Source organism: Notamacropus eugenii, chromosome 5 (genome assembly GCF_028372415.1).
Source record: "Notamacropus eugenii isolate mMacEug1 chromosome 5, mMacEug1.pri_v2, whole genome shotgun sequence".
Lineage (NCBI taxonomy): Eukaryota > Metazoa > Chordata > Mammalia > Diprotodontia > Macropodidae > Notamacropus > Notamacropus eugenii.
The window spans coordinates 356,169,484-356,185,386 of NC_092876.1; the positions used below are offsets into that span (position 1 = coordinate 356,169,484).

At 36.6% G+C, this 15,903-nt stretch overlaps 1 protein-coding gene across 6 annotated transcripts in view; it reads right to left on the minus strand.

Annotated features, from left to right (window-relative positions):
* The window catches only part of PHLDB2 (pleckstrin homology like domain family B member 2), a 147,183-nt gene that overhangs the window by 24,866 nt on the left and 106,414 nt on the right, over positions 1 to 15,903 (minus strand). For all 6 annotated transcript variants that reach the window (XM_072614029.1, XM_072614028.1, XM_072614032.1 and 3 more), the window contains one exon: positions 4,621 to 4,828. In XM_072614029.1, the coding sequence (XP_072470130.1) occupies positions 4,621 to 4,828 (208 nt within the window). The remainder of the gene's footprint in view (positions 1 to 4,620; positions 4,829 to 15,903) is intronic.

The window sequence follows — 15,903 nt, forward strand, 5'->3', positions numbered from 1 at the left end:
AGCTTTGAAGTTAATAAATATGGGTTCAAATCCCTGGCTCTGCCATGTTGGGCAAGTCATTTCATCTCTCTGGGCTTTATCTTTAAAAAAAGAAGTTAGAAACATGATCTCCAGCTCTGGATCATTTGCTTATGACCCTAGAAACCTTCAAATTGATAAGGTGGAAAACGTTCAGTTTTTCAATGTCCTCTGAAACCTCCACAAACATGACATGATGATGACGTTGGATTCCAACGACTGAGGGACTTCCCCTTTTTCTTAAAACTCTGCATCCAGCTATAATCATAACTTTTATGACTTCATCCATATAAATGCGTGCCTGCATGGTTTAAAGTACTGCTCAAGTTCCTTCAGTGCAGAAGACAGCTTGGAGCCCACCCCAGGAACACAACTTCTATTATCCATAATGTGAACTCAAAAGCTACCTACATGAACCACTGACTGGAGAGTTAACATACATAAAATATAATGCATAGTGCCACAAGAGCATTTGTGAAATAATTCCTGTTAGACCAGAGCTGACAAAGGCAGAAACTGATCTGCCTGACCTTCCAAGGATGCATGCACAATTTTATTCAGACTTTCCTGAGATAAAGTGATTGTTACCATCATTTCAGTCTAGAAAATAATGATCAAAACATTAGGCTCCAGATTTTCCATCTCTGCTCCTCTCATCTCCTCTGCCCCCAACTCTATGAATTCTAGCCATTTTGATCACAGCAAGGCACTTCTGGTACTATGTAAATACTTGTTCAATCATTAATGCTGGAATTGTAATAAACTACTCTATAATTATTCTGAAACAGCAGCACTGATTCTCTTCTCCTACACACTGTTTCTTGGCAGCATTGTTAGGCTAGAGTTTGCCTTTGAAATGACTTAGTTTTTGATTTCTAAAACCCTACAACTCATGGCTTAGTCATCTGAGTGCTTCATGAAGTGTGGTAAATGATCCACTAAACAAGATTACGTTGTTTTTTCAATGGATGTTTCTAGGGTGATCACCTTTGGAAAGGTAGGAAATACCCTAAAACTTATATACTGATATTATTTTCAAAATGTTTCAAACTTAAGTTTTGTTTTATTTTCATGAAATTCCTGTATGGAACAGAAGGGGGAACATTATTACTTTAATTTTTATAAACAAGAGGATCAAAGCATAGAAAATTTCCTTAAGGGAGCAAAAAGTCAGCAGTTAAGTCAATATTCTCAGTACAGTGCCACTATAGGTAATTGTTGGTGTTGTTCATCCTTCATTCTTGAAGCAGACCGATGACATCACAAAGGTGATATCTTTACATGAACATGAAATGAATCTGTGAGGCCAAGCTGTGCATCAGCCTTGCTTGATTCTCCAAAGTCATCAGAGTCCAGTGGCAAGACAAAAGTCAAGATGGCTGGCAACAGCCCAGGATGCAGTGGAAGACCTTGGACTTTCCATAGATTATAGTATGGGTTCAAATCCTGGATATACTATTTATAGGATGTGCGATGTTGGAGAAGTCATTTAACTACTCCATGACTTAATAATGTCATATGCAAAATAAGACAGTTGGAAAGTGAGGGAGTTGTGATCTGGATGCTCTGTTAAGATATGTCCAGAGAAAAATCTGCTGATGCTATTATTTCCATAGAGGTGTTTTGAATTCCCAAGGTATGTGGCACTGAGGCCTCTACAATTCAAGTTCTGAGATGTAGGGTCTGTTTGCTTATCTTGATTTGAAGAACTTCTGGTAGTGTGACAGAATCTGAGATCTAAAAGTCAAAAGAACTGTAGAGTTCATGTAGTCTAACCCCCTTGTTTTACAGATCAGAAACTAAGGCCCAGAAGAATTAATCACAAGGCATATCTACGGTGCTATAAGGCTTGCAAAGCACTTTATGAACATTTTATCCTCACAACAACTCAGGGAAGGATGCACTATTATTTCTCCAATTTACAGATGAGGAAACTGAGGCAGACAGAAGTCAAGTGGCTTTCCCAGGGTCACACAGCTAGTAAGTTCCTGCGTCAAGATATGAAGTACTGTCTTGCTGACCACAGACTTCCTACTCTATCCACCACAGTACCACCTAGCTGCCTTTGTGGGATATACACTAGGCACTTAAACACAGCCACAGATGCCCAGGCTCAACTAAGGAGACCAACTAATGGCAGCTCCCCATCCCCAACTTATATCAGTAAAAAGCACTTAGTCAACTTTGGATTTAAGAAAAAGAGAGAGTGAAAACATGTCAAACAGTGTCTCACAAGAACATTTCAATTCATTCAGATTCTCACTAGACTCTTGAAACTAATAAATTTCTCCACTATCAAATTTCTACCTATTCAGGATCAGTCCTTCCCACTCTGATAAAATGTCCTTCCAGCATATCTGCTACCTCTCTAATCCTGGTTAGCCAAAAATTCAACAACTTATCTCAATCCCTTTTCATTCATATCCAGGTCAATTCTATTTTTTTCCAGGCTTACTTCAATCCTGGTTATACCATTACCTGTCTTTTCCACCATGCCCTTTGAAATCTGATTATTATGAACAAAATCAGCCATGCTCTGTTCTTACGTTTGAAGTGTTCTTTTCTTTCCCACACTAATCAAAATTTTTTCCCAAGGATACCACAAATCCAGAACCACAAAATTATAGAATCACTGAAGTTGGAGCTCAAAAGGGACTTTAGAGTTGTTCTCACTATGGAATCTTGGAGTTGGAAGAGACTTTGGAGCTCAGTCCCTTCTATAGAATATCCAGCCTTTTTCAAAGCCCTCTAGTGACAGGCAACCTTTTACTTCCTAAAGCAGTCAATTTCATTTTACAGGTCTTCATTACCTGTCCTCTGGACTACATAATATCCCAAGTAATTAGTCTCATTGCCTCTAGTCTTTTCCTGCTACAATTCATTTCAAAAACAATGGGAGATTAATTTTCCAAATATTTGATTACATTACTCCATTGTCCGAAAACCTTCAGTTGCCTACCTTTTTTCTACCCAATAAAAATTAAAATTTGTTGGTTGGTATTTAAGACACCTCCTTAATTTGGATCCAGCCTGCCATTTCAGCTTCATCTTAAACTTCTTCATATGTTCTAGCCAAACAGGTCCCCTAACATACCCTGTACTACCTTGCTGCCATCTTGGTTCATGTCCTGCTTCACATCTGGAATGATTTCCCCCAACCTCTATGCTACTATGTTCATGTGCTTCTGTATGTTGTGTATCTAATGTATTCTATGGTTGACTTTTCTATGTTTTTCAAACTAGAAGTAAAGTTTTAACAATGACTACTTTGTAAACATCCCTGCAACTCTGGTACTGTCAGAATCCTGTCCTAGGATGATTCTTTTGGAAGCTGTACAGAGGCCAGACTGGGAAGGGAACACCAGCAGGAGGCTATTGAAATAGTCTAGGTGAGAGATGTTGAAAGCCTGAACTAGCGTGGTAGCTATACACATGGAGAGAAAGGGACTGACTTGACAGATGTTGTGGAGGCAAAATCAGCAAGACTTAGCAACTGAATGGTTATGAGAAGTGAAGGAGAGGTAAAACTTGAAGAGGACTCTCAGGCAGTGAACTCAAATGACTCAAAGGGTAGCAATAACCCTCAACTGAAATAGGGGAAATTTGAAAGAGAAGTGGCTTTAAGTGAAGTTTTAGTCCCAAATTAGGAGGGTATCATATCATCTGGAGAGACCAAAGTGTCTTCAGAATGCATTAAGTTAAAGCACAGACTCCTGAGTAAGAGAAGCTGAGTTCAAATCTTGCATTTGATATTTATTCATTATGTAACTTTGGGCTAGCCACTAAACCTTCCTGAGCCAATAGAAGGAGGGTGCTGGACTAGCTGCCTGATAAATTCTCTTCCATCTCTAGAGCTATAATCCTATGAACATCTATCTCTCCTACAATGTCTTGCATCAAACTATCCTTTAAGTGTTATGCTTCATGAGATGAATTCATTATGCAACACTTTGTTTATCTCAAAGGGACAACACACACAAAATGAGATCAAACCAAAAGAACTTTTAAGTATTGTAATGATTGGTTTTAGCTAAAACTATATTACTAAAAACATACTCTAAGAACTGTGAAGCCTCTGCCTCTAATGTTGGCATTTGCTGCTTTGCAGAGGTAAGATAGTGACTTAATAGATGACACGCAGGGTTCCAGTAGGTCTAAGTCCATTGGTTCAATATAGTTAGACCTAGAATAAAATCATGGAGTAATAGAATATAAGAGGACAATCTACTGTACTACATCCAGTAAGGATGGCAGGGTACAGATAGAAAATGAATGTAAAGGGTCACATTTCTTTGGCTGGAAAATATTTCCACTGGACCACAACATTTGGACTTTGAAACCAAAACTGAGTTTTGTTGCAGTAGTTCAAGTATTTGGAACAGCATACATGTCAAGTCTTTTAATGTAGAGATTAGTTTTTACTGAATTCCTTCCTTCCTTTTCTTTTCTTTCAAATTCTTTGTCATAGAAGATAGATGGTAAAGGAGGGAGGGGAGATACAGGGGGGAAATCCATAAAAATCTACTTAAAAAGGACTTGACCTGGGGTAATGGCCTTGCTTTTTGAAATGAACAGATGTCTTTTCCAAATCAGAAACCTTACCTGGAGATATTGTCAGGAGAGCAAGCAGAAAGGCTAGTTTCCATGCTGTCAGAGCTATCCATGCTCAAAGTATCAAAGGCATGATCCTTGTAACTATGATCTGGGTATTGGAAACTATTCAAATAGACATTTGATTCAGATGCAGTTCGGTTGTAAAAATCAGAAGACTTCTGCCTTTGTCCTTCATTCATCTGTTGGTGATTATACCCTAAAAGAACCACATGCAAAAAAAAAGTTAGTCTCTTTCATTTTTCAGTCTTGAGATCTCATTAAAAAGAAAAGAGCCTATAAAATCATAGGCAGCAATCAAAAACATTTGCAAATGAATTCTGAGTCCTGTTCTAATTTGTTTCTAGGCAGTTATGATCAAAGAAACTCAGTGCATTTTCACACCTCAAGCAAAAGATATGGAGTTGAAGAAATGGCTTTATGAAAGGCTTTTCTTAGGAACAAATCCTAGGATTCAGTTTGTTCATTTCACACACTACTCCTGGATAGTTCCTCCACATTCATTTCAAGCCCATGAAGACATTGGACAAAGAAACCCCAAACGACTACAACCTAGGCACTAAAGCCTCAAGACTTTGGATGGCTTCCTTTAGAGCTGTTTTAAGTAAAAAACTACCAGAAGGAAATCTGGTTAAGACTTTCTATGGCTTTTGTGGAAATGAGAAGCAAGAGAAGAGTCAGCATCCTTTACCATCACTACAATGGATAGTCAAGAGGATCAATTTGGGCAAGTTATGGCATGTCTCTGGGCCTCGGCTTCCTTCTTTGTAAATTAAAGGGCTTGGACTATATGACCTCCAACAGTACTTTCAGATCTTAAGTTTAGATCTCATATTTTCCTTCTCTCTTCATTTTCAGCTTTTCTCAATGGCCTGGGATTTATTTATTCATTTAAATTGAAAGGTGATCCTCCCTATGGAAGCTCTCCATCCTACTCTCACCATGAAAATTTTGGAAATATGGTAGGCACAGGCAGATGACAAGCCCATGTGACAGAACAGCACTCAGAACAGCTGCTTCATCTCTTATCCCAGATCATAAGAATTATAGACCTCTTTGAACAACCTATAGTGGATTCTTGTCATTTAAAAAAAAATGCTCCTCAGAAAATTTTAACTTAGTGATTTATGCTTATGCTGTGAAACACTTCCCTTCTAACTAGCCTTTGCTACAGCCAATGATGAGACATGGTTTCACCAAAATAGTAGTTTGGGTCCAGTTCCCTCTGGAACTGAGTACTAATTATGCATGCTAATGTGAAAAGATGGCATGAAAAAAATTAAATTGCAAGTAAATAAAACAAAAAACCCTTATCTTAGTTGACATTTAGTTTTAATGTTCTTCTCTCAACTAACGATTGCCTGGTCTGATAATTTTTCTATGAGGGTCAGAAACAGCTTAACAAAATTGGCTGACTTGATCTTCAACTCCTTTTCTCTCCTGCTTTAGCAAGGAGCTGTTGTTGCCCTCCTTTGTCCTAGGATGAAGTGGTCAAAAGACGAGTGATAGAAAGAAGGAATAAAAGTTCATCTCAAATTGGTTCATCAATACATTGACTATTTTTATGGCAATTGACTATAACACTTCCATTTAAATAACAGCCATGCCAACTTTAACATAGCATTACGGTCTTAGACATCTCTCCAGAATGCTGATTAGATCCATGTCAAGCATTCATGCTAGTAAATGTTTTGGGACATTCCAAGCAATAAAGTGAAACTTTTACTCTTAAAAGCTGAGTAAATTCTAGGGAAGCATTAACATATCATTGATATAAATTGTCATTGTATATTAAAATTCTTCCAAAAATTAAAAAAAAATCAAACAAATGACTTCAAGGAAGGCAATGATAAAGAAAGCATATTATGAATCTTCATCATAGAGGCAAGGAAATAAATCCAGGACATAATGATGGGTGGAGCTTTTGTCTTAAAATACACCAAAGAGCAGAATATTGTACTACTTCTTTAAATTTACCTTTGATATTTGACTAATTTCTCCTTTTAAAGTGTTTTCCATGATTCATTATGAAAGAATAAAAAAATAGAATTATTTGAAAAGACTGTACAAGTGAACATTCTTTTGGTCTTTCAACAAAGGCTTAGGAATCATAAAATTTTCAGTAGGCACCAGTCAAAGTAAAGAGATTTCCTTACTTAGCAACGAAAAATGAATGCACAATATACAGTATACAGAATATACAGTAATATGGCAGAAAATACACAGGAGTGAGTAATGAAAGGTCTTCTTTTCTTCTTAAAATAAAGTTGGCGTGGTCACCTTTCCTTTTCCTGAATACCAATGATTTAAGATAATCCATCATTTACACAGCAATTGAGATTTATATTTAGAAGCAAAACATCATTTTTATATTTCTAAATGCACATGACCTATAGCTTCTATGAAAAAGGTGTGGTTTGGTTTTAAATGTAACAAATTACATAATTGTGAAATATATAGGCAACAGTCAACTTTCACCACATCTTAGTGATATAGACAGGTTAGTGAGATTGCCTGATTTTTAAGAGACACTGAGGCACATGTAATAATAATAGGTAACATTTGTATACTGTTTACTATGCGCCAGGCACTGGACTAATTGCTTTACAATTATTGTCCTATTTGGTCCTCACAATAACCCTGTGAGGTAGGTACTACTATTATGTTTATTTTACAGAGAAGGAAACTGAAGCACACAGGGTTAAGTGACTTGCTCAGGGTCATATAGCTAATAAGTGTCTGAGGCTAAATTGAACCCAGGTCTTCCTGACTCCAGACTTGGCATACTATCCACTGCACTACCCAGCTACAGTGACAATAATGTACTAAGTAGAGGATGCTCATTCAGATCTTTTAGCTCCTAATTAGTTTCCTGCTTTAAATGGCCTTCTCTCAGGACAAGTATCTATACATACTACCCATTCAGAAGCTAGTTCTAAGGATTCTTTCTTCTATTATAAGAACCTCACTTTAAGTCCCCAAATCAGAATATCCTAAAAAATGTTCTAAGATATTCCTAATATGTTTAATAGTATCATTAAAATGCTGAGGTTGTGAGTCTCCTTGTAGGGGGTGAGGAGTAGCTCTAAATATCTTGATATATGTCAATATTAGCATTTCCTTGAGTAGTTTGATCTCAAAAACCTCTGCCTTGGTCAAAATGGTCCTTGGCAGGAAATCCATGTACTGAAAAATATTTTTCATACAACAATTTAGCAACCATGGGAATTTTCTGATCTCTGGTTGGGTATGCTTGTGCATATATGGTGAAATGATCATTCACTACTAAAATCTGACGTGTCCTTATTATATCCTTCAAGAGATAAAAAGTCAATGCAATAAAAAAAAAAGTGTTCTAAAACACCATTACTTTTGAGTTGGATTTCAACAGGGTAAATCATTATATCCATCCTAGCTACTAAGTTAAAATTCTCTTGGTGGTGCTTTGAACCACTATAGTGGTCTATATTTCTATGACACTAGAATAATATTTCTGCATCTCTATATTGTCTTTATTCAATCGTTTCAGTTGTGTCTGAATTTTTGTTTGGCATTTCCTTCTACAGTTCATTATACAGATGAGGAAACTGAGGCAAAAATGGTTAAGTGACTTGCCCAGGTCTTTAGCTGACTTGCACTTGACTTTGTTCTGAGTGGGGGAGGGCTATGCAAGCACCAGCCTCACTTTCTCCTTCTGAGTCATCAGCCTTAGTTATAAGGCTCTGAGCTATAAGGGTCTGAGGCTAGATTTGAACTAAGTCTTCCTGACTCCAGGCCCAGCACTATCCACTGCACCACCTAGCTGCTTGTTTTATATAGTTAAATTCAAAAGGAACTATTTTTACGTGATTACAAATAAGATGCAGATATGAAAGCAAAGGATACAGTAAAGTTGACCACTTGCACATCTGTTTCAAAAAACTGAAAAAAATACATCTATATGCATATGCATATATACACACATATGTATAAATGTATATGTGTATGCATGGATATATGTATATGTTTATATACACACACACACACACACACACACACACACACACACACACACAAGCTAATACTCAGCTGAACTGTAATCTTATGTCACCTTCCAAAATAATTTTACCCATGTGTCTCTATAGTTATTAGGGATCAAGTTGTTGGTCTTTCTGTATCTGAAAGCAAAGAATTTTTCTGCCATCATAACAATATTTGGAGCTTCACCTTGAACCCTGACACTAAGAATAGGTCCAAAGTCTTTAAAATACATAAACTTTCTTTCTTTCTTCCTTCCTTCCTTTCTTTCTTCCTTCCTTTCTTTTTCTTTCACTTTCTTTCTTTTCTTTCTTTCCATATTCATCTATTTATTTAAAAAATTTTGAGTTCTAAATTCTTTCCTTCCCTTTCTCTACTCCCTCCCTCACTCACTGAGAGGGCAAGCAATATGATACTCATTATACATGTGAAGTCAGGCAAAACGTATTTCCATATTAGCCATGTCACTACAAAAAAAAAAAAAAGGAAAAAAATGAAGTAAAAAAAAAGCTTTAATCTGAACTCAGAGTCTGTCAGCTTTCTCTCTGGGGTTGAGAGAAAACTAATTTTTACTTGAACTGAATTTTCCAGCCTTGGATCTTGGACCATTGTTGCTTCTTTGTCCCCCAACTCCAAAGCTTTAGCATGAAGAATGAGTGGCCAAAACTCTGTACATCAACAGTGGTGAATTTGATCCAAAATGGTGGAGCAAATGCTTTCCATTTCAGGCATGAGCCTACATGGGATTACCTCACTGAAACAAGGTCTTTTCTTTAGAATGGCAACTTGAAAGACTGAAACAGAAGTACTGTGATCACCTAAATGAGAATTGTTGTCACCCATCCTGCCTCTGAAAATGACCAGAATTTTTGCATGTATGAACAAAAGAGTGATTTCTTCTTCAAAAGGAACCACCTTGGGAGTCCATCTATCTATGCCCATGGCATTGTCATTGTTCCAAACATTTTTAGAACTCCTTTTCTCTTTTTGAAGTGTCATTCAGAGATGATTTATAAGCCACATATGAAAATCAATTGTATTCTTGTGTAGCCTTCCTTGGACCTCTGCCCTTTTCTACTTCCTTCTCTCTGCTTCACAGTGTTGGTGACTACCCTAGAGTTGAGACACTGGGAAGAAGGGATGTAGGGACAGAAACTGAGTGATTCTGAGCAGGACACAAAGGGGTGCTTATCTGGAACACACCAGAAAATAAACTCTGGTTTTAGAGAGAATATGGGTTGAGATCTTGCCTCCATTATTCACCATCTTATGTGACCTTTATTAAATCACTTCATTTCTCTGGAAAATGAGGAGTTTAGACCAGATGTCTGAGGTCCCTTCCAGTTCTAAACTTATGATCTTAAGATCCTTGAAATTAGCTTGTTTGTATAGCCATATTTGTGGGACAGCTAGGTGGTACAGCAGATAAAGCAGTAGGCCTGAAGACTCATCTTCCTGAGTACAAATATGATCACAGACACTTTCTGGCTATGTAAACCTGGGTAAGTCACTTAACTCTGTTTGCCTCAGTTTTCTCATTTGTAAAATAAGTTGGAGAAGGAAATGGTAAACCAAGAAAACCCTAAATGGGGTCACAAAGAGTTAGACCTGAATGAAACAACTAAACAACAGGATATCTATATTTCATACAAAACTCTGAAAAAACAATCTCTTTTTTGTGAAACCTTTCCTAATCAACCTTACTCTTCAATTGCCCTCCCTATACAAATTTAACTCATGTATTTCACATGAAATATTTTTTATATTCTTATTTATGCACATATTTTTCTTTCCTGGTGGAATGTAATTGAAAGGAAGGAACAATCCCTTGAGGACAGGGACTCTTCTGTTTTTGTCTTTATATTATCCCCTTAGTACATGTCAAATACTAGATGATCAATGAATGTTTGTTGAGTAATTGATTGGGTGGCATAACCTTGATGAATTCAAATCTCACTAGAAGTTGAAGGTTTCCTGTAGGTTTCAGTGAACTTTTTTGTTGTTCTCACTTCAGGAAAAAAATCTCACATTTTCTCGCCATCTTAATAGAAAAAACACCCCATTGTTCTACACACATTTCTATTCAGTATTAGTTGTTTATATCCTCCTCTCCATCCCCTCCCCCACTCCTAGGGTCCTTTACTTAAAAAACTATCTTAAAAATCCTGATGTTTGAGGGAACAACCTACTTATAATTTATATAAATTCTCAATTCTCTCCTCTGGCTTTTTGCCTCCACACGCCAACTATATCAGATCAAAGGAAAAAAACAGCTGCTTTTATCACTGCCACCAACCCCTTCCCCCAAAAAAGAAAAAAAGGGAGGAAGGAAAAAAAGAAAGGAAAAAACAAGGAACAAAACAAAACAAAAAACAAGCATGAAACTCTATTCCTTCATTCCTTACTCGCCCCATGGAACTCTGAAAAGCCGGGTCTTTAAAGTTATTCTTTTAACAAGGCATCCTAATGAGTGTTAGTGAAGTATGAGTCCCACAGAGTAGTATTATCAGTAGGAGCCTCCTTCACTTTCTGCAAATTAAATAAAGACAGGTCATCCACTGCTACTGGTAGTGGTGGTAGGGTACAGAAAAAAGTAGCAGAGGAAAATTACTAACCCTTCCAATAACTCAGATAACCTAGTTGTTCATATAGGCAGAAAAACTAATTTTCAACAGGAAGAAAGAACTATAAGTGAGGAGGGATTTCAGAACACGTCACACTAACACAAATAGCTAGTTTACTGGAGAATTCACCCAAAGAATGATGACAGGATCAGTTAGAGCAAAGTCTATTTATTCAGAACAGCAGATTAAGATACCACTACAAATTTCACAAACTGATATTGTGTCTTCCTGTGTTCACCATATCAGAATTAGACTAACTCAAAGATTCAATGTATTCATGGATTGTATCTCCCCCTCTTCTTCCTCATACCATTTTTTGGTATGGGAGTCATAGAATCAGAGTTCTAGATGTAAATGGGGCCTCAGAGGCCCTTCATTTTGGAGGTGAGGTAGCAGAGGCAGGTATGAAGAAAAGGTGAATTGCCCAAGGCCACACAGGCAGTTACTGCCAGAAGAAGGATTGAACCCAGGTCCTCTGACTCCTGAGCCATTGTTTGCCCCACTGCACCACATAAGCTCCCTCATAAGAAGTAGCAGTAACTTGACAGATCTTTTGATGGGCTGAATTCTGCTGAGATGCGTCACTAGTCAGTCAGAATTAATCAGGAATATGACAGTATCATAAACGTGTAACAAAAATATGAGAGATAATTTAGAAAAAGAGAAGATACAGATAATTTACATGGATGAATAAGGCAAAACTAACCAATATTTCATCAATTCAACACCTCATAGCTCACCTGCTGAGAAATTCACTCTCCCTAATCGCAGTCCAGAGAAAGAAGAGGGAAGTTACAGAGATGTCACAAATGAAGAAAGTTGTAGAGAGAAAGGAAGGAGATGCAGGTGGTCAGGATCATGAGGGATGACAATGAGATATGAAAAACATACAATGAATACTGCCAAGATACAGAGTTTGTCAATGAGAATATTAGTGATAATACCAAAAGTCTTCCATTAAATGTTAATAAATTACTCAGTTCATATTTCCCTATTAGACTAAGGTTACAAGTATAGAAGGATTCAAGTTAAAAAAAGAAAAAAATTTATTACATTGCACATGCTAATCTTTTTTTTAAAAAAAAGTATAATTATTATTAGGTTAAACACAAACACTCTTCAAGCATTAGAAAATGAGAATCAAAAACAAGCCCACACTTACAAATGTTTCTTTTCAAAAGAGACAATGTCAAATTCTTTCACAAAGCAAATATCAATGCCTTTAAAAATAGAAATTCCAAACTCTTCTTGTTTTTGTGGTCATATTTTTGTAAAGATCTTCCCCTTCCATTAATAGGCCTCATGTAAAGCCCATTTAGGAAAGCTTGATTAGGGGAGGCTTATTTTGTAGGAAGGTCCACACTTTTTGTTAATTTCTAATGAGGCACTAGGGTCACCAGGGTTGTGTTCTCTAGCTCTGAAAAGTGAGGTTTTACTTTGGGGGCTCACTCTTTGGAAGAAGGTTCCTGTGCCAGATGAGACTCTGGGTAGCCATTAAGGAGTCCCCAGGCTTTGAAAACGCAGATGTTGGTGCTTCTCTCTCTGGTATGTATGTATATAATGGTCAGACAGTTGGATCTGTCTGTTAATCTGTGATGTATGTATTGCTTATGATCAGACAGTTAGAAACCCTATCATTGGTCTTAATTTCTCTGCTGGTATTTTCTCTGTTGGTATATATGCTTAAAGAAGATTACTGACCCCTCAAAAGTTGCTTTTCTTTTAGAAAAGCAGATCTAAGAACCTGTGCTAGCAGACCATCTTAGATGTGTCAGGGGGCTTGCTGCTACAACTTTGCAATAATCTCCTTTTCTTTTAACATTTTTAAAATGTATCCATTATCCATTTTTTTTAAACAAAGAGATGATGATACATTTTTTTGTTCATTCATTTATGTTTTTCCTACCCACTGCCCCTTCACCTTTTTTCCCCAATAAAACTGGCTTCAATAAAATGATTAGGACAGCTAGATGGTGTAGTGGATAGAACACCAAGCCTGGAGTCAGGAAGACTCATCTTCTGAATTAAAATCTGGCCTCATATAATTATAGCTGTGTGATCCTGGCAAGTCATTTAACCCTATTTACCCCAGTTTCCTCATCTGTAAAATGAGCTGGAGAAGGAAATGGCAAACCACTCCACTATCTTTGCTAGAAAAACCCCAAATGGGGTCAGGAAGAGTTGGATATGACTGAAATGACTGAAGAAGAAGAATGATTTAAAAGCTGAATCTTCAGATATCTCTCTAGTTTTGAAAAGGAATAATAACATGAACTGCCTTGGGCCCACATCACGATCTACACTTTTTCCCTTGTGTGGGTCTCATGTTTAACAAATAATGCCTCCACCATTCTAGTGTTTCCAATATCATCTGACTACGGAATAAAAAACAAAAACTGGAAGAGCTGTCTATTAGCAGCAGCTGCCCACAAATGAACAGCAGTTGTAAACATATATTTTAGTTAGAGTGTGTGGTAAATTTTGCCTATGTTTGTGAATGAAAATTTAAATTCATAGGGATATTAAGCCATTACAGCATGGCACAACAATTTAAAATCAGGGTATATTTTGGCCTGGAGAGGACTTGACAGCAACATTTTAATCATTTGTTTAAACTAGAAAAAGCACACATTATCTCATTCAAGGATGCCATACCTTTTTTTGATTTTCCTGTATTTGAAAAAAGACAGAAGGACAAAGATCTTATTCATTCTGATACTTACAGGAGTGTTTTTCATTACTCTCTATCAGAACAAACAACTTTTAAAGTTAAAAGCATTAAGATTCTGAGATGGCTAGTTCAGTACTATTTTCTTTTGAGCTCTGAAGTTATCTGTTATGGATAGTTTTCAGACTGCATTATGTGAGGGAGGCTCATATTTATAACACTGGTCTTAAGAAATTATGAGCAGCAGCAAAGAAGTAGGTTGTTATTAACTTTATTTTAGCTAATGTTGCAATGATAAAAGATAGTAACATGCTACACTTATAACTAAGCTAAGACCATGAGCTGAGTCCAGTTTTTAAAACATTCTACTTTCATATTTATAACGAAGTCAACCAATATTCCCTAACAACATTAGGCCTGAGTCCTCTACTTTCTGGCAGGCCACCAATGTGCTTAGCAATAATAAAACAAAACATAACAACCCTAACTCTAACCCACAAAAATTAATAAACAACAATAATAATTCCACCAACTATAATTACGAAATGAAGACAAATGCTCTAGCATCGCACTAAGGATTGATCTCTTGCCAAGGAAGTGCAAAAGTAAATCCCAGAACAGTTACACAAATCAGTCTAGAAGCACATTCTAAATTTTCTTGTCATTTTATGGAACATATTAAGGAGAATTAACCTATAAAAGAGTTAAAATCAATGCCCTTTCTCTTAAAAAATTTTGGGGGGTTATTTGTTATTTCATTGGTTTCTCTATCAATTAAGCCATACTGTCTTGTTAAGCATGTATTTGTTATCGAGTTATTTCAGTTGTGTTCAACTCCTGATGACCCATTTGGGGGTTTCTTGGCAAAGATATTGGAGTGGTTTGCCATTTCCTTCTCCAGCTCATTTTATAAATGAGGAAACTGTGGGCAAACAGCGTTAAGTGACTTGCCCAGGGTCACACAGCTAGTAAATGTCTGAGGCCAGATTTGAACTCAGGTCTCTTGATTCCAGGGCTGGCACTCTATCCATTGTGCCAACTAGCTGCTTTTAATGCACATTTAAAAAAAACTGAGATATCAATTCTTTTTTAATAGTATTTATTTGGTGTTTTAAAACACTTCACATAAACTATCTCATCCAATCTTCTTACAACAGCCCTGTGTAGTAGATGTTGTTATCCACATTTTACAAGAGGAAACTACGAGAGAGATTAATTGAGCTACCCAGGGTTGATACCAACGTCCTCAGCTGTCAGGAGCTATTTCACTACTCTACCTCCAATACAGACAGAGATGATCAGTTAGTCAACATTTATTAAACACTTACTATGTGCTAGGCACTGTGCTAAGACTGGTGAATCAGATCCTTCATCTTGTCATCACTTTCAAATGGTCCATTTCCATGACAAGAATGATGAAATTCTTTTATGTGATCATAATCTGCAATTATTCCATCTTTCTCTATGATTTATTCTTTTTTTTGTTGTTCAATTTTATTTTATTTTCAGTTCCAAATTCCCTCCATCCTGGGATCTCAACTCTAGTATGAAAACACAATAATGGATCAGAAGATACCAGAAAACATAAGGGTGTATTGGTAACCCATGGCATGATCTTGGAGAAATTACTGTCATTAGACCTTCTGTTGACTTTCTGATTTGAATATCTTACTTGGAAAAACTTAAATAGGGCAACAATGAAATAGCTTTTTCTTCAGCAGAATCAAAACATGATTAATTATAACATATCTTCAAAGATTTTGTACAATAATGTTGATATGATATTTCATCTTTTAACCTAAACTATTTCTTACTTTTCTCTTTTGGAAGACACTTTCTATATAGCAAGAAATGATTTCCTTCCACAATCCTATCTTTTTCTTAATGGCTGTTTTACAAGAAAAAAATATATAAGCATTTAAATGGCTCCAAATTACATTCATTTGGTTAATTTGGAGACCCACT